The sequence below is a fragment of the Heptranchias perlo genome, unplaced genomic scaffold (assembly GCF_035084215.1).
Source record: "Heptranchias perlo isolate sHepPer1 unplaced genomic scaffold, sHepPer1.hap1 HAP1_SCAFFOLD_955, whole genome shotgun sequence".
In the NCBI taxonomy this organism is placed as follows: Eukaryota; Metazoa; Chordata; class Chondrichthyes; order Hexanchiformes; family Hexanchidae; genus Heptranchias; species Heptranchias perlo.
Window position 1 is genome coordinate 31,069 of NW_027139998.1, and position 19,833 is coordinate 50,901.

The 19,833-nt window shown below is 57.5% G+C and overlaps 1 protein-coding gene across 6 annotated transcripts in view; it reads left to right on the plus strand.

Moving 5' to 3' along the window:
• Nucleotides 1-19,833, plus strand: part of LOC137319970 (RNA-binding protein 10-like) — a 52,190-nt gene that overhangs the window by 28,775 nt on the left and 3,582 nt on the right. For 4 of the 6 annotated variants that reach the window (XM_067981834.1, XM_067981833.1, XM_067981839.1 and 1 more), the window contains 8 exons: nucleotides 1,631-1,775; nucleotides 7,402-7,493; nucleotides 9,837-9,998; nucleotides 12,626-12,775; nucleotides 13,537-13,620; nucleotides 14,513-14,698; nucleotides 15,875-15,949; nucleotides 19,372-19,454. In XM_067981834.1, coding sequence (XP_067837935.1) covers nucleotides 1,631-1,775; nucleotides 7,402-7,493; nucleotides 9,837-9,998; nucleotides 12,626-12,775; nucleotides 13,537-13,620; nucleotides 14,513-14,698; nucleotides 15,875-15,949; nucleotides 19,372-19,454 — 977 coding nt within the window. The remainder of the gene's footprint in view (nucleotides 1-1,630; nucleotides 1,776-7,401; nucleotides 7,494-9,836; nucleotides 9,999-12,625; nucleotides 12,776-13,536; nucleotides 13,621-14,512; nucleotides 14,699-15,874; nucleotides 15,950-19,371; nucleotides 19,455-19,833) is intronic. The other 2 variants (XM_067981835.1, XM_067981836.1) reach the window with 2 other exon arrangements.

Here is a 19,833-nt window from a genome sequence, read left to right on the forward strand (position 1 = left end):
TCTCACACTCTCGCCTCTGAGTCAGAAGGTTGTGGGTTTGAGCCCCCACTCCAGAGACTCCAGCCCATAATCCAGACCGACACTTCCCAGTCCCAGCGCCGAGGGAGCGCCGCGCTGTCGGAGGGGCAGCGCCGAGGGAGCGCCGCGCTGTCGGAGGGGCCGTCTTTTGGATGAGACGTTAAACCGAGGCCCCGTCTGCCCCTCTCAGGTGGATGTAAAAGATCCCACGGCCACTATTGGAAGAAGAGCAGGGGGAGTTCTCCCCGGGGTCCTGGGGCCAATATTTATCCCTCAACCAACATCACTAAAAAAAAACAGATTACCCGGTCAATTATCACATTGCTGTTTGTGGGATCTTGCTGTGCGCAAATTGGCTGCCGCGTTTCCTACATTACAACAGTGACCACACTTCAAAAACTACACAATTGACTGTGAAGAGCTTTGGGACGTCCTGAGTTTGTGAAAGACGCTGTAGAAATGCAAGTCTTTTATTTATAACAGTTACGTTTACACAGCGTCTGAAGACATTGGAACTCCTCACGATGCCTCAATCAGTGGGTGGCTTTAGAAATGCGTTGGTCACTGTTGCCTGGCGGATCACAGCGGCCGTCCTGCACCAGCAGTGAGATGACTGACTGCTTAATCTGTTCTGCTGGTGTCGTTGGTGGAGGGAGGGAGGAACTCTCCGAAAGGGCAGCACCTCCGGCAATGCGGCACTCCCTCAGTCAGCCTGGTTTAGGGTCTCCACCCACTGTGGCCGCGACCTTCTGACCCAGAGGCGAGAATGCTACCAGCCGAGCCGAGCCGAGCCTCCACCCGAGCAGATACCGTGGCCGTGAGCCTCACAGACCTGTGGAGTGCTCAGGAACAGTCACCGTACGAGCTCCCGGAGGTGAAGTGACTCGATCGTCCCCAAACCACAGACTTCCTCAGCTGGAAGTCGCAGGATTTTACAAAGTTTCTAACTGAGATGTCTTGTCTGTCCCCAAGTATTGAGGATTGCAGATCAGAACACGCAGCATAAAGTGCAAAAAAAACCAGCCACTCGGCCCCTCGCCCCGCCCCGCAGAACCATACTCCACCAAGGGTTTTACACACACCAGCTCATCTGTTCTCTTTCTTGTCTCCCCGTCTCCATCCCCTGGGGACATAAGAACAGGAGGAGGCCATTCAGCCCCTCGAGCCTGCTCCGCCATTCAATTAGATCATGACTTATCTGTCCCTCGACTCCATTTACCCGCCTTTGCTGCATGTCCCTCGATACCCTTACCCAACAAAAATCGATCAATCTCAGTTTTGAGATTTCCAATTGACCCCCAGACTCCACAGCTTTTTTTGGGGGGGGGGGGTGGGGTGGAGAGTTCCAGATTCCCACTCCCCTTTGTGTGAAGAAATGCTTCCTGACATCACCCCTGAACGGCCTGGCTCTAATTTTAAGGTTATGCCCCCTTGTTCTGGACTCCCCCCACCAGAGGAAATAGTTTCTCTCTATCAACTGCTTTAATCATCTTAAACACCTCTATTCGATCTCCCCTCAGTATCCTAAACTAAAGGGGAGTCCTGGATCCCAGTGTAAACACCACTCTTCCAGATATGAACCCCCTATGCTCATTTATTTGTACCTTTTCAGACACCGCAGATATCGCGGCCTCCAGTGACCCAGAAGGTGGAGATCGTGGCTCAACCTCAGCTAAACATCGCCCAAGCTTCAGCCTCAAACAGCGGCCAGTCCTCAGCAAGCTCCACCGCTGGCACCCAGGAGTACACCCAGTACCGTAAGTACCGATACTCCTACCCCCCGACACCCAGTACCGATATTCCTACCCCCCGACACCCAGTACCGATACTCCTACCCCCCGACACCCAGTACCGATACTCCTACCCCCCGACACCCAGTACCGTAAGTACCGATACTCCTACCCCCCGACACCCAGTACCGATACTCCTACCCCCCGACACCCAGTACCGACACTCCTACCCCCCGACACCCAGTACCGATACTCCTACCCCCCGACACCCAGTACCGATACTCCTACCCCCCGACACCCAGTACCGATACTCCCACCCCCCGACACCCAGTACCGATACTCCTACCCCCCGACACCCAGTACCGATACTCCTACCCCCCGACACCCAGTACCGATACTCCTACCCCCCGACACCCAGTACCGATACTCCTACCCCCCGACACCCAGTACCGATACTCCTACCCCCCGACACCCAGTACCGACACTCCTACCCCCCGACACCCAGTACCGATACTCCTACCCCCCGACACCCAGTACCGATACTCCTACCCCCCGACACCCAGTACCGATACTCCTACCCCCCGACACCCAGTACCGATACTCCTACCCCCCGACACCCAGTACCGACACTCCTACCCCCCGACACCCAGTACCGATACTCCTACCCCCCGACACCCAGTACCGATACTCCTACCCCCCGACACCCAGTACCGATACTCCTACCCCCCGACACCCAGTACCGATACTCCTACCCCCCGACACCCAGTACAGATACTCCTACCCCCCGACACCCAGTACCGATACTCCTACCCCCCCGACACCCAGTACCGATACTCCTACCCCCCCGACACCCAGTACCGATACTCCTACCCCCCGACACCCAGTACCGATACTCCTACCCCCCGACACCCAGTACCGACACTCCTACCCCCCGACACCCAGTACCGATACTCCCACCCCCCGACACCCAGTACCGATACTCCTACCCCCCGACACCCAGTACCGATACTCCTACCCCCCGACACCCAGTACCGATACTCCTACCCCCCGACACCCAGTACCGATACTCCTACCCCCCGACACCCAGTACCGATACTCCTACCCCCCGACACCCAGTACCGATACTCCTACCCCCCGACACCCAGTACCGATACTCCCACCCCCCGACACCCAGTACCGATACTCCTACCCCCCGACACCCAGTACCGACACTCCCACCCCCCGACACCCAGTACAGATACTCCCACCCCCCGACACCCAGTACCGATACTCCTACCCCCCGACACCCAGTACCGATACTCCTACCCCCCGACACCCAGTACCGACACTCCTACCCCCCGACACCCAGTACCGACACTCCTACCCCCCGACACCCAGTACTGATACTCCCACCCCCCGACACCCAGTACCGATACTCCTACCCCCCGACACCCAGTACCGATACTCCTACCCCCCGACACCCAGTACCGACACTCCTACCCCCCGACACCCAGTACCGACACTCCTACCCCCCGACACCCAGTACCGATACTCCCACCCCCCGACACCCAGTACCGATACTCCCACCCCCCGACACCCAGTACCGATACTCCCACCCCCCGACACCCAGTACCGATACTCCTACCCCCCGACACCCAGTACCGATACTCCCACCCCCCGACACCCAGTACCGATACTCCTACCCCCCGACACCCAGTACCGATACTCCCACCCCCCCGACACCCAGTACCGATACTCCTACCCCCCCGACACCCAGTACCGATACTCCTACCCCCCGACACCCAGTACCGATACTCCTACCCCCCGACACCCAGTACCGACACTCCTACCCCCCGACACCCAGTACCGACACTCCCACCCCCCGACACCCAGTACCGATACTCCCACCCCCCGACACCCAGTACCGATACTCCCACCCCCCGACACCCAGTACCGATACTCCTACCCCCCGACACCCAGTACCGATACTCCTACCCCCCGACACCCAGTACCGATACTCCTACCCCCCCGACACCCAGTACCGATACTCCTACCCCCCCGACACCCAGTACCGATACTCCTACCCCCCGACACCCAGTACCGATACTCCTACCCCCCGACACCCAGTACCGATACTCCTACCCCCGACACCCAGTACCGATACTCCTACCCCCCGACACCCAGTACCGACACTCCTACCCCCCGACACCCAGTACCGATACTCCTACCCCCCGACACCCAGTACCGATACTCCTACCCCCCCGACACCCAGTACCGATACTCCTACCCCCCGACACCCAGTACCGATACTCCTACCCCCCGACACCCAGTACCGATACTCCTACCCCCGACACCCAGTACCGATACTCCTACCCCCCGACACCCAGTACCGACACTCCTACCCCCCGACACCCAGTACCGATACTCCTACCCCCGACACCCAGTACCGATACTCCTACCCCCCCGACACCCAGTACCGATACTCCTACCCCCCGACACCCAGTACCGATACTCCTACCCCCCGACACCCAGTACCGATACTCCTACCCCCCGACACCCAGTACCGATACTCCTACCCCCCGACACCCAGTACCGATACTCCTACCCCCCCGACACCCAGTACCGATACTCCTACCCCCCGACACCCAGTACCGATACTCCTACCCCCCGACACCCAGTACCGATACTCCTACCCCCCGACACCCAGTACCGATACTCCTACCCCCCGACACCCAGTACCGATACTCCTACCCCCCGACACCCAGTACCGATACTCCTACCCCCCGACACCCAGTACCGATACTCCTACCCCCCCGACACCCAGTACCGATACTCCTACCCCCCGACACCCAGTACCGATACTCCTACCCCCCGACACCCAGGACCGATACTCCTACCCCCCGACACCCGGGACCGATACTCCTACCCCCCCGACACCCAGTACCGATACTCCTACCCCCCGACACCCGGGACCGATACTCCTACCCCCCGACACCCGGGACCGATACTCCTACCCCCCGACACCCAGGACCGACACTCCTACCCCCCGACACCCGGGACCGATACTCCTACCCCCCGACACCCAGGACCGACACTCCTACCCCCCGACACCCAGTACTGATACTCCTACCCCCCGACACCCAGTACCGATACTCCTACCCCCCGACACCCAGTACCGACACTCCTACCCCCCGACACCCAGTACCGACACTCCTACCCCCCGACACCCAGTACCGACACTCCTACCCCCCGACACCCAGTACCGATACTCCTACCCCCCGACACCCAGTACCGATACTCCTACCCCCCGACACCCAGTACCGATACTCCTACCCCCGACACCCAGTACCGACACTCCCACCCCCCGACACCCAGTACCGATACTCCTACCCCCCGACACCCAGTACCGATACTCCTACCCCCCGACACCCAGTACCGATACTCCTACCCCCCGACACCCAGTACCGATACTCCTACCCCCCGACACCCAGTACCGATACTCCTACCCCCGACACCCAGTACCGATACTCCCACCCCCCGACACCCAGTACCGATACTCCTACCCCCCGACACCCAGTACCGATACTCCTACCCCCCCGACACCCAGTACCGATACTCCTACCCCCCGACACCCAGTACCGATACTCCTACCCCCCGACACCCAGTACCGATACTCCTACCCCCCGACACCCAGTACCGATACTCCTACCCCCCGACACCCAGTACCGACACTCCTACCTCCCGACACCCAGTACCGATACTCCCACCCCCCGACACCCAGTACCGATACTCCTACCCCCCGACACCCAGTACCGATACTCCTACCCCCCGACACCCAGTACCGATACTCCTACCCCCCGACACCCAGTACCGATACTCCTACCCCCCGACACCCAGTACCGATACTCCTACCCCCCGACACCCAGTACCGATACTCCTACCCCCCGACACCCAGTACCGATACTCCTACCCCCCGACACCCAGTACCGATACTCCTACCCCCCGACACCCAGTACCGATACTCCTACCCCCCGACACCCAGTACCGATACTCCTACCCCCCGACACCCAGTACCGATACTCCTACCCCCCGACACCCAGTACCGATACTCCTACCCCCCGACACCCAGTACCGATACTCCTACCCCCCGACACCCAGTACCGACACTCCTACCCCCCGACACCCAGTACCGATACTCCTACCCCCCGACACCCAGTACCGATACTCCTACCCCCCGACACCCAGTACCGATACTCCTACCCCCCCGACACCCAGGACCGACACTCCTACCCCCCGACACCCAGTACCGATACTCCTACCCCCCGACACCCAGTACCGATACTCCTACCCCCCGACACCCAGTACCGATACTCCTACCCCCCCGACACCCAGGACCGACACTCCTACCCCCCGACACCCAGTACCGATACTCCTACCCCCCGACACCCAGTACCGACACTCCTACCCCCCGACACCCAGTACCGATACTCCTACCCCCCCGACACCCAGGACCGATACTCCTACCCCCCCGACACCCAGTACCGATACTCCTACCCCCCGACACCCAGTACCGATACTCCTACCCCCCGACACCCAGTACCGATACTCCTACCCCCCGACACCCAGTACCGATACTCCTACCCCCCGACACCCAGTACCGATACTCCTACCCCCCGACACCCAGTACCGATACTCCTACCCCCCGACACCCAGTACCGATACTCCTACCCCCCGACACCCAGTACCGATACTCCTACCCCCCGACACCCGGGACCGATACTCCCACCCCCCGACACCCAGTACCGATACTCCTACCTCCCCGACACCCAGTACCGATACTCCTACCCCCCCGACACCCAGTACCGATACTCCTACCCCCCGACACCCAGTACCGATACTCCTACCCCCCGACACCCAGTACCGATACTCCTACCCCCCGACACCCAGTACCGATACTCCTACCCCCCGACACCCAGTACCGACACTCCTACCCCCCGACACCCAGTACCGATACTCCTACCCCCCGACACCCAGTACCGATACTCCTACCCCCCGACACCCAGTACCGACACTCCCACCCCCCGACACCCAGTACCGATACTCCTACCCCCCGACACCCAGGACCGATACTCCTACCCCCCGACACCCAGTACCGACACTCCTACCCCCCGACACCCAGTACCGACACTCCTACCCCCCGACACCCAGTACCGACACTCCTACCCCCCGACACCCAGTACCGATACTCCTACCCCCCGACACCCAGTACCGATACTCCTACCCCCCGACACCCAGTACCGACACTCCTACCCCCCGACACCCAGTACCGATACTCCTACCCCCCGACACCCAGTACCGATACTCCTACCCCCCGACACCCAGTACCGATACTCCTACCCCCCGACACCCAGTACCGATACTCCTACCCCCCGACACCCAGTACCGATACTCCTACCCCCCGACACCCAGGACCGATACTCCTACCCCCGACACCCAGGACACACCCAGCACCATAGGTAGATACCTCTACCTCCTGTGTGCGGCGTGACCAGAGGGGTGACTAACACTCACCGAACCGGACCCTCGCAACAAGCAGGAGCAGGGAAGTGAATTTGAATTCAGTTGTTCTTTTAAAATCTTGGTGTATTGATCCTCGGGCCTCTTTTCTCCACAGCCGTCCCCGACGTCTCCACGTATCAGTACGACGAAATGTCAGGCTATTACTACGATCCGCAGACCGGCCTCTACTATGATCCCAACTCACAGGTAAAGCAGGACTTTGTCTTAAGCTGTTTCGGCTGTGGGCGGGGTGGAGGAGGTTGGGTTGTACGAACAGACAGAAAACGACAGGCCAGTAAAAACCAACTGGTCCATCAAGCCTGCCCCACACCACGCTGGCCGGAGAACGTGACCAAACATTTCCTTCCTCCCTTCCTCCACAGCTGTCACAGAAGGCATCAAGGGGTGTGGGGAGAGAGCAGGAATATGGTGTTGAGATAGAGGATCAGCCATGATCGTATTGAATGGCGGAGCAGGCTCGAAGGACCAGTTGGTTTTTCTGTTTTAACCTCCTGGGAGTAAAAAAAAACCCAGGGCCGATAAGGGAAGAAATACTCTGGAAAATTCCTCTCCGACCCCCCCCCCCCCTCAGGCGATCGAGACCAGTCCGGGAGATCACACGGACCGAGCGTTCTCTATAAAGACACTGACCTTCCGTACAATGGGATCTCTGCCCCAGTCAGGAACAGGTCCAGCTCCCTCTCGATGGCAGAGAGTCAGCACCCACCACACCAGCCGGCAACACATTCCAGAGGCTCACTCCTCTCCGGGGAAAGGGGAACCGCCAACACCAACATCCAGTCTATTCCCACTCCTGCATAGTTTAAACTGGTGTCCCCGGTCCTCCCCAACTGGAATAATCTCTCCACAGGGACGCTCTCCAGCCCTTGTGTGCAGAATTAGTAGAACGGAGGCCCGAGAACAGTAAGGAGGGGGGCTAGAGCTGTAGGGAATGTGGGAGGGTGGGTGGGGGGGGGAGCAGACTTGACGAGTGTGTTTTTTTTCCTCTCAAAGGGGCTCGGTTCCCCTTGGGTCAGGGGCGCAGAGTTTGTGCTCCTGACAGCTACGCTGCACCTCTTGCGTTTGATCCTCCCCCATTTGTTAACGCACAAAACCCCCTCGAGTTGGGTGTGCCAGTTTCTAACGTCACTCAGCCCCCCCCACCCCACCCCCAGGGCCTTGAAGTTGGAGTGCGCCTGGCAGACCGCCTGTGGCATTGCTCACAGTCGCACCATCCGCTGTTTTCAGATACGTAACGCGGGGCGTGTTTCACAGCTCCGAGAGTGGAGGGGCGTCCTTTTTAAGTCGACCGTTTAATTGGTGTTGAGTCAACAGCCTTAAATTGGGTCAGAGTTTGTTTGGTGAGCGAACGTCACAGCACAGAAGGAGGCTGTCGAGCCCATGCCGTCTCTTTGAAAGAGCTCTCCAATTAGTCCCTCTCTCCCCCCACCCTGCTCTTTCCCCGTAGCCCTGTAAATTTCTCCCCTTCAAGTATTTAGCCAATTCCCTTTTGAAAGTTATTATTGAATCTGCTTCCACCGCCCTTTCAGGCAGCGAATTCCAGATCAGAACAACTCGCTGCGTAAAAAAAAATTCTCATCTCCCCCTCTTTTGCCGATTATCTTAAATCTGTGTCCTCTGGTTACCGACCCTCCTGCCACTGGAAACAGTTTCTCCTTATTTACTCCATCAAAACCCCTCGTGATTTTGAACACCTCGATTAAGTCTCCCCTTAACCTTCTCTGCTCTAAGGAGAACAACCCCAGCTTCTCCAGTCTCTCCACGTAACTGAAGTCCCTCATCCCTGGTACCATTCTAGTAAATCACCTCCGCACCCTCTCCGAGGCATGGACGTCCTTCCTAAAGTGCGGTGCCCAGAATTGGAAACAGTACTCCAGCTGAGGCCTAACCAGTGATTTGTAAAGGTTTAGCATAGTAAATAGCCCCAGTGTTTGAAGTCTCTCCTCCTCGAGGGAGTGCAAACCTAGTCTATGCGGCCTGCCCTCGTAATTTAGCCCCCGGTGTCGTTCTGGTGAATCTGCACTGCATCATGTTGTAAGGGTTTTGAGAGTGAGGAGCGAGCTGTGCTAAGAGACAGTCACAGACGCCTTAAGTAGGGGCTTGTCTTAGTTGGTAAATGCACGGCCACATGCGCCACTGACCAGTGTAGAGCAGGAACGACCCCCCCGGTTTGTGCTGAGTCAGTGGGTGAGGGAGTGGGGGTAGGGGGGCACCAGTCGGCCTTGGTTGTTCCCGGGCAATGGGGGAGGGCGAGAGCAGGGGACGTCAGCCAGGGTTCCTGGTCCTGGTCGCTACCCTTCTGGAAAAGCGGACCAGATTGGGCTCGGCTGCGATGCCCTCCACGGTTGAATATCCCGTCCCCACTCACTTGTGCTCGTGGCCTGCGCCTGATGGTACAGATTCTCCCCCACCCCCGGCTAGCTAGGTGCGAGCGAGTTGTTCCCGTTTACCCCAGTGCGTTTGTGTGACCCCCCAGGTGTAAAGCTCCCGGGTTAATGGCGCTCTCTGTGTATATATTTTCATGTGTAGTACTACTATAATGCACAGACGCAGCAGTACCTGTACTGGGACGGGGACAAGCAGACCTACCTACCAGCCCCCGACCAGAGCGGCGACCCCAAGGACCCCGGCGGCGGCCTGAAGGAGGGCAAGGAGAAGAAGGAGAAACCCAAGACCAAGACCGCCCAGCAGGTGAGAATTGGGGGGGGCGCACAGAGCGGGGTGGTGGGCTTACCATAATCGGGGGGGGGGGGGGGATACAGTCTCTCAGGCCCCACCTCCAGCATGTCACTCCTCGTGCGAGAAGCTGGATGTTCGCTGGGCTATTCGACTGTAGGTGGCGTCGCGGTGAGCACGATTCTGCTCTTCCCCCGACGTCCTCGTGTGCACTTTCTGGCGGGAATAGCTGGATAGTAATCAGGAGCCAGCGCTCTGGATGATTTCCCCCCCCCCCCCCCCAACTCCTTAACACGAGGCGGCTGAGGCTGATTGTAGCAAACCTACTTCCACACCCCCCACGGCTGGGATCGGTTAACTCGGCACGACTGGACCCTGGGCAGTCCTGGTCTCCTCCCTGGCTCAGTTCCACACTGGGCGGTGCCATCTCTCACTGAGCCATCGTTGGGGGGAGGGAGCACATACTGTACTTCCCGCTGTCTTGTTTTAGACCTGGGAACACGGAGGGATAATGGGGGAACCTTTGTTTCGGGAGCCGGAGGTTTGGGGTAGGAGACATTTGTCCGCGCGCACCCATGTTCCTCCCGTAGCATAGTGCGCGGAGATAATTCAATTCCCGGGACATCATGAGTGTGGAAGATTAAGGGGTGATCTAATCGAGGGGTTTAAGATGATTAAAGGATTCGATAGGGTCGATAGAGAGAAACTATTTCCTCCGGTGGGGGGAGTCCAGAACAAGGGGGCAGAACCTTAAAATTAGAGCCAGGCCGTTCAGGGGTGATGTCAGGAAGCATTTCTTCACACAAAGGGGGTCAGTTGGAGCTTTCAAGACCGAGATTGGTGGATTTTTGTTAGGCATGGGTATCAATGCGGTTAAATGGAGTTAGGATACAGATCAGCCATGATCTAATTGAATGGCAGAACAAGCTCGAAGGACTGAATGGCCTCCTCCTGTTCCGAACGTAACAGGCTCGAGGGGCTGAATGGCCTCCTCCTGTTCCTAACGTAACAGGCTCGAGGGGCTGAATGGCCTCCTCCTGTTCCTAACGTAACAGGCTCGAGGGGCTGAATGGCCTCCTCCTGTTCCTAACGTAACAGGCTCGAGGGGCTGAATGGCCTCCTCCTGTTCCTAATGTAACAGGCTCGATGGCTGAATGGCCTCCTCCTGTTCCTGTGTAACAGGCTCGAGGGGCTGAATGGCCTCCTCCTGTTCCTAATGTAACAGGCTCGAGGGGCTGAATGGCCTCCTCCTGTTCCTAATGTAACAGGCTCGAGGGGCTGAATGGCCTCCTCCTGTTCCTAATGTAACAGGCTCGAGGGGCTGAATGGCCTCCTCCTGTTCCTAATGTAACAGGCTCGAGGGGCTGAATGGCCTCCTCCTGTTCCCAATGTAACAGGCTCGAGGGGCTGAATGGCCTCCTCCTGTTCCTAACGTAACAGGCTCGAGGGGCTGAATGGCCTCCTCCTGTTCCTAATGTAACAGGCTCGAGGGGCTGAATGGCCTCCTCCTGTTCCTAATGTAACAGGCTCGAGGGGCTGAATGGCCTCCTCCTGTTCCTAATGTAACAGGCTCGAGGGGCTGAATGGCCTCCTCCTGTTCCTAATGTAACAGGCTCGAGGGGCTGAATGGCCTCCTCCTGTTCCTAATGTAACAGGCTCGAGGGGCTGAATGGCCTCCTCCTGTTCTTAATGTAACAGGCTCGAGGGGCTGAATGGCCTCCTCCTGTTCCTAATGTAACAGGCTCGAGGGGCTGAATGGCCTCCTCCTGTTCCTAATGTAACAGGCTCGAGGGGCTGAATGGCCTCCTCCTGCTCCTAACGTAACAGGCTCGAGGGGCTGAATGGCCTCCTCCTGCTCCTAACGTAACAGGCTCGAGGGGCTGAATGGCCTCCTCCTGTTCCTAATGTAACAGGCTCGAGGGGCTGAATGGCCTCCTCCTGTTCCTGTGTAACAGGCTCGAGGGGCTGAATGGCCTCCTCCTGTTCCTAATGTAACAGGCTCGAGGGGCTGAATGGCCTCCTCCTGTTCCTAATGTAACAGGCTCGAGGGGCTGAATGGCCTCCTCCTGTTCCTAATGTAACAGGCTCGAGGGGCTGAATGGCCTCCTCCTGTTCCTAATGTAACAGGCTCGAGGGGCTGAATGGCCTCCTCCTGTTCCTAATGTAACAGGCTCGAGGGGCTGAATGGCCTCCTCCTGTTCCTAATGTAACAGGCTCGAGGGGCTGAATGGCCTCCTCCTGTTCCTAATGTAACAGGCTCGAGGGGCTGAATGGCCTCCTCCTGTTCCTAATGTAACAGGCTCGAGGGGCTGAATGGCCTCCTCCTGATCCGAATGTACCATCCGCCCATTATAGCTGTAATGGACCCTGACCGTATCCAGCACCCTCCCTGGATATTAAGCCAGCCGCTGGAATCCCTGACTGAGGTTGTACGTTTAACCGAGTAAGTTTTCAGTGACTGTGAACGTTAAGGCCCGACGTCCCAGACGGCCCCCTGGGACTCGATTTACGAGAAGGCCAAGGCGTCAGTTGCCGGAGGGGCCCTAACTTGTATGGGTTGACCCTGTGCCGGCGGGAGTGCAGGGCGGCGAAGGGAGTGAGTTAACCCCTTGTCAATGTGTGCGCGTGGGTCGCTTTTCCAGATCGCCAAAGACATGGAACGGTGGGCCAAGAGTCTGAACAAGCAGAAGGAGAACTTCAAGAACAGCTTCCAGCCTCTCAGCTACATGAGGGACGATGATCGCAGGGAGTCCGCCTCCGCCGATGCGGGCTACGCCATGCTCGAGAAAAAGGTGACTGGCCAAACCCGCACCGTGCAATGCAACTCCCTCAGCCCTGGAACCGCCCGCTCGTCCCTCGCTTTCCCCTCGCCAAGGTGTCGAGTCTCATTGGAGGGGTATAGTTCCGACCTGCGCCGGCCGTTCGCCTGCGCCCCGCCCGCAGCCGTCCCTCCGCCCGGGCCCCCCCCCCCCCCTGGCCGTTCGGCCCGTACCCCTAACGAGAGCAGAGGCGGCGAGTGCCGGGAGGATATCCCTGCGGGCGCAAACGCGCGCGCTCGCTGGAGGACCAGGAACCGCGGCTGATTCCTCCTCCGCCCGCCCTCAGCCGTCTCCGCCCAGACCCCCGGGGGCGGGTGGGGATTTGAACCAGTGACCCTCCCGGCCGAGGTGGGCGGGAGGAATCGCAGGCCCACGTCCCGACTCTTGGCGTGCCAGAGCCCGGGGTGGGGTGAGGGTGGGGGTGGGGTGAACCGCTCGCTGCGGAGAAGGGTTCAGAGCCCAGGGGCCGTGGACTAACCGTCAGGCAGCAAGAAGGGGAAATAGAGAGGGAGCCCGTCATCCCATGCGGACATTCACTTGGGCGAGATAAAATGCCAACAGACGCCTGTGGATCCGTTCCCCAGCGCACGGGGCGGACCGAGGGGGATCGGGGGGTAATGTTGCGGAGGCCTCCTCCTGTTCCTGGACGGCCCCCCGTCTCCCCAGCCCGTGCGTACGTGGCTGGTCCTGGCCTGATTGATTTCTCCTTTTTTTGAAATGGCTCCTCTTTCCAGAGCACCCTGGCAGAGAGGCAGCACGTCATCATGGAGCACTTCAAACGGACGACAGACAAGATAAGGGACGACGACGATCGAACGGTAGGAAGCACGAGAGAGGAGAAACAGTCCCGGGTCGGGTCGGGGGGTGGGGGTTTCATTACATCGAATTCACAGCACGGAAACAGGCCATTCGGCCCAACAGATTCCAGCCTCTCCCCCTCTCCTCCTCCAAATTTATTATTAAACCGGAAGGTTGAGGGGCTTCCAAATTCTGACCGGTTTTGAGAGGGTGAATGGTGAAAGGTTGTTCCCACTGGTCGGGGAATCAGTAACCAGGAGGCACAGATTGGGGGAAACGGGAACATAAGAAATAGGAGCAGGAGGAGGCCACTCGGCCCCTCGAGCCTGCTCCGCCATTCAGTCGGATCACGGCCGATCTTCGACCTCAACTCCGCTTTCCCGCCCGATCCCCCGTATCCCTCGATTCCCCGAGAGTCCAGAAATCTAGAAGACGTGTTTTCACAAGGGGGTTATTAGAGTGAGGGGTGCTTTACCGCGGGGGGGGGGGGGGGCGGGGGGCTACTGGGGGAAAGGGTCAGGGATTAGGGTAGACCACTCCAGTTGGAGGAGAGCTAATACCAGCACAGGCAAGATGGGCCGAATGGGCTCGGTCTGTGGTGAAATTACAGCATGGGAACAGGCCATTCGGCCCAACAGGTCTATGCCGGTGTTTATGCTCCACATGAACCTCTCTCCCTACTCCATCTCGCCCTATCACCCTATCCTTCTATTCCTTTCCCCCTTGTGTTTCTCCAGCTTCCCCTTAAATCCATCTGTTATTCTCCTCAACCACTCCCTGTGGGAGTGAGTTCCACATTCTCACCACTCTCTGGGTAAAGAAGTTTCTCCTGGATTCCCCATTGGATTTATATGCGTATTGTATTAAGATGCCCGTACTGATTTGTGCCTCTCTCCCCTCCCTCCCCTGCAGAGGACGAGCCCGCTGCGAGGGCTGGTGGCGGCCTACAGCGGGGAGAGCGACAGCGAGGAGGATCAGGATGAGGATCAGGAAGAGAAGCTGACGGACTGGCAGAAGCTGGCCTGCCTTCTGTGCAGGAGGCAGTTCCCCAGCAAGGAGGCCCTGATCCGTCACCAGCAGCTCTCCGAGCTTCACAAGGTAACTCATCTCCTCTGTCCGCCCACCTGAGCCCGCCCGCTCGCTCGCGCGCGCTCTCTCTCTCTCTCTCGCTCGCGCTCTCTCTCTCTCTCTCTCGCGCTCTCTCGCTCTCCCCTGCCATTTGGGGTGGTGGGGGGAGTGGGAAAGTCACACGAAACCGGCAGGAAGAGATTAAAAACCCTTTGGTTACTCGACATCTTCCGTCGACTGTCACTGGGCTATCTGTACCTGCGACACCCCCCCTCAGTGTGCCACGCCACTGTGCGACCATTTGATTTTGCCCCTTGCCCTGTCAGCGGGAGTAAACTCCCTAATGTAAATGAACAGGGGTCGGTCGGGTGAGGACATTGCGAGTGGCGGGCGCCTCCTTCGAAGAATGAAGAAGCCCCAGCACGGTGGGTGACCGTGTCTGTGCCAGCCCAGTGCCCCCTGAGTGTGCTGGCCCGTTTCCAGCCCAGAGATACTGTCCGCTGCCCCCTGCCCGCTCCTGTTCAGAAGTTCTCCTCGTGCTAAGCCCCCAGGAACATGTTGGGAGCTGTCGAAAGCGAGGCTGGACCTCCACGTTCACAACCTCTCCCACCCAAGGGTGGGCTACAGTTCAGTGTCGCAGCGTACAGCGTGTGTGGGAGACCGTCCCTCGATTCTCCCCTCACCTCCGAAATAGGGAGGAGGTGGTGGGGCGGGGGGTGCTGATGGGTTAGACATCACCCCCTGGGACCTGGATCCAGAACGACCCCGAGACTGAGCTACAGTTGTGTAAAATGGGAGATCGGGCTGCAGGAGGGATGAACTCCTACATTCCTGGAACGGTCTGCTCCCCGTGGACGTTTGGAATCTGGGATGCCCCTGGCCTGTGCATCTCGGTACCCCACTGGACCGTGAGCTTAAGGGGGAGAGGGAGAGTCTCGATTGCTCCCCCTTTTGAAAAGGTCGCCAAGCCACCGAGCTCCTGGGCTCTATTCCAGCCGGATGCAAGTGGCAACCTCGGTGATTTAAGGAGTGCCTGTGTGGGGGCGCGGGGAGGGGGGTTTCCAATCGGGGCCTGTGCTCGCCATGTGTCCAGGGACGAACCCCTCGCGCCCCCAATCGCCTCTCGAGTCGCTGGGTCTCGGAGATCATTAAAAGCAAACTTGTGGAAAATGAGAGGGTGGTGCAATTAAACTTGTAATCTTTCAGCAAAACCTGGAGATACACAGACGTTCGAAGCTTTCCGAGTCCGAACTAGAAGCTCTGGAGAAGAGCGAGAGAGAGGTAGGTGCTGAAAAATACTTCAAATAAATATATATAATACGTTCAGAATCGACCCACTTGTCTCCATTTAGCTGCATTTAAGTTGTCTCCCTTGGAGGTGCTGTTTTCTGATTAGGGTCCGGGTTCCAGGTCCGTGGGCATCGATCGCCCTTCAGTACCTTGCCGAAGTGGTCGTCGTGCACGAGCCGAATGGTGGGACAGTCGACCGTGGGGTGCATCGCACGGAAGCCCGATCCTGCCGCTCGGTCGACACGTGCGCGCACGCTGGAGTCGCCGGCTACTGATTGAGGGCAGGAGACGCGGCCGATTTGCCACCTGCCCTCGTTAACTCGAGAGATTCCCCCACCCACCCCAAACCCGGGGGACTGAATAAATCTGGTGATTTGTGGCCTGCCAGCTTGTCGCAAAGACCCAGCTGGTTCACTCGTGCCCCCGGTCTGGGCCTACACGTGACTCCAGTCCCACACTCCGTTGGGTGACTCGATGCTCTCAGGGCACCTAGGGATGGGTAATGAATACTGCCTGATCAGTCAGCCCCACTCCAGGTAATAATCCAAAAAACTAACTCTCCAGCAAAATGCAGTGAGTGGAGGGTAGTTAGTTACGTAACACAAATTCTGTGCATAGAATCAATACCCATTCACTTACAGCGGTGCAGCCTCCGGGGGTGATTGACGGGGGAATTAACCAATCGTTTCCACTCCGCAGGGAATAGCGGTGTTACTATCTGCAGCCAAAAGATCAGGATTGGGACCCCTGGACCGTGCCCCAGTCTGTGTCTCTCAGTCCCACACCAGGCAGGGCACTTGTACATGGAACCACCTTCGCTATTGTGTGTGCAAATCCAGCTCCCGTGCGAGGGGAGGGTTCGACAGTCCCGACTCTGTGGATATGCTGGGCGTGACTGAAGAGGTGGTCGGGCTGTGACTGAGCTTTACATCGAGTTTACAGCACAGAAAACAGGCCATGCAGCTCCACACGAGCCTCCTCCCTCCCTACTCCATCTCACCCTATCAGCATATCCTTCTATTCTTTTCTCCCTCATGTGTTTATCGAGCTTCCCCTCAACCACTCCCTGTGGGAGCAAGTTCCACATTCTCACCACTCTCTGGGTAAAGAGGTTTCTCCTGAATTCTCTGTTGGATTTATTACTGACTATCTTATATTTATGGCCCCGAGTTCTGGTCTCCCCCAGAAGTGAAAACATCTTCTCTATGTCGACCCCATCGAACCCCTTCATAATTTTAAAGACCTCGATCAGGTCATCCCTCAGCCTTCTCTTTTATAGAGAAAAGAGCCCCAGCCTGTTCCGTCTTTCCTGATAGTTTTCACCTCTCAGTTCTGTTATCATCCTTGTAAATCTTTTTTGCACCTTCTCCAGTGCCTTTATATTCTTTTTATAATATGGGGACCAGAACTGTGCACAGTGCTCCGAGTGTGGTCTAACCAAGGTATATGGAGACCAGAACTGTGCACAGTGCTCCGAGTGTGGTCTAACCAAGGTATATGGAGACCAGAACTGTGCACAGTGCTCCAAGTGTGGTCTAACCAAGGTATATGGAGACCAGGACTGTGCACAGTGCTCCGAGTGTGGTCTAACCAAGGTATATGGAGACCAGGACTGTGCACAGTGCTCCAAGTGTGGTCTAACCAAGGTATATGGAGACCAGAACTGTGCACAGTGCTCCAAGTGTGGTCTAACCAAGGTATATGGAGACCAGAACTGTGCACAGTGCTCCGAGTGTGGTCTAACCAAGGTATATGGAGACCAGAACTGTGCACAGTGCTCCAAGTGTGGTCTAACCAAGGTATATGGAGACCAGAACTGTGCACAGTGCTCCAAGTGTGGTCTAACCAAGGTATATGGGGACCAGAACTGTGCACAGTGCTCCAAGTGTGGACTAACCAAGGTATATGGAGACCCGAACTGTGCACAGTGCTCCAAGTGTGGTCTAACCAAGGTATATGGGGACCAGAACTGTGCACAGTGCTCCAAGTGTGGACTAACCAAGGTATATGGAGACCAGAACTGTGCACAGTGCTCCAAGTGTGGACTAACCAAGGTATATGGAGACCAGGACTGTGCTCAGTGCTCCAAGTGTGGTCTAACCAAGGTATATGGGGACCAGAACTGTGCACAGTGCTCCAAGTGTGGACTAACCAAGGTATATGGAGACCAGAACTGTGCACAGTGCTCCAAGTGTGGTCTAACCAAGGTATATGGAGACCAGAACTGTGCACAGTGCTCCAAGTGTGGTCTAACCAAGGTATATGGAGACCAGGACTGTGCACAGTGCTCCAAGTGTGGTCTAACCAAGGTATATGGAGACCAGAACTGTGCACAGTGCTCCGAGTGTGGTCTAACCAAGGTATATGGAGACCAGGACTGTGCACAGTGCTCCGAGTGTGGTCCAACCAAGGTATATGGAGACCGGAACTGTGCACAGTGCACCAAGTGTGGTCTAACCAAGGTATATGGAGACCAGAACTGTGCACAGTGCTCCGAGTGTGGTCCAACCAAGGTATATGGAGACCAGAACTGTGCACAGTGCTCCAAGTGTGGTCTAACCAAGGTATATGGAGACCAGAACTGTGCACAGTGCTCCGAGTGTGGTCTAACCAAGGTATATGGAGACCAGGACTGTGCACAGTGCTCCGAGTGTGGTCTAACCAAGGTATATGGAGACCAGGACTGTGCACAGTGCTCCGAGTGTGGTCTAACCAAGGTATATGGAGACCAGGACTGTGCACAGTGCTCCAAGTGTGATGCTATTCTGTATGTTAGGGTGCGATTGTTTTGTGAATGGTGTGGATGCCCTCGACCGAACTCGTGCTCGCAGAGTCCGTGTCTTACTCAAACCTGCTCCAAATGCCAGTCGTTGTGCACTTTGCCCCCTCTCCGGAAGGCGCCGGCTTGCATTGGGCACGGATCTTCCGCTGCCCGCACTTCACGCGCGAGTCGAGTCAGGTTGCCAAGTTGATCGACTGTGGAGAGCATCACAGCTGGGGGCCCCCCCCCCCCCCCCCGATCCTGACGCCCACCCCACGAGCTCGCACACCTTCCAGCTGGAGCCCCATCGGGCAGGGAGCAAGAGCAGGAACCCTGGTTGATTCTCCCCACTCCTCCCTAACCTGGAGGCGCTGAGGCTAATTCTAGGACCCCCCGAACCCCCCCCCTCCCCTCACCCAAACTGAGATCAGTAAACTCAGCACAGACTGGGGGCGACCCGGTCCTTTTTAACACCGCTCCGGGAAGAGAGGTGATCGTCAAATTATACTCACCAACAAATGGCAGGAATCCTGCGTTCTCCCGTGTGAATAATCCTGATCTCCCCCCGCCCCCCCAAAAAAAGAACTATCATGGAATAATCTGGGGTTTTAACATGTTCTTATTTTATAATCATCTTAATTTTCACCCACAGTTCAAATATAGAGCGACAGAACGACGAGACAAGCTGGGATTCCCAGAGACATTTGAACCCAAGCGCAAAAGAACACAAGCTATGTACGTCTCCCTTATCTTTATCTTAAGTTACGGCGCTGAGAGACCCCGGGGGGGAAGGGCTCCCCGAATGCCGGGTGACGCCGCACTTTTTTTTGTATTCGTTCGTGGGATGTGGGCGTCGCTGGCGAGGCCGGCATTTATTGCCCATCCCTAATCACCCCTTGAGAAGGTGGTGGTGAGCCGCCTTCTTGAACCGCTGCAGTCCGTGTGGTGAAGGTTCTCCCACAGTGCTGTTAGGAAGGGAGTTCCAGGATTTTGACCCAGTGACGATGAAGGAACGGCGATATATTTCCAAGTCGGGATGGTGTGTGACTTGGAGGGGAATGTGCAGGTGGTGTTGTTCCCATGTGCCTGCTGCCCTTGTCCTTCTAGGTGGTAG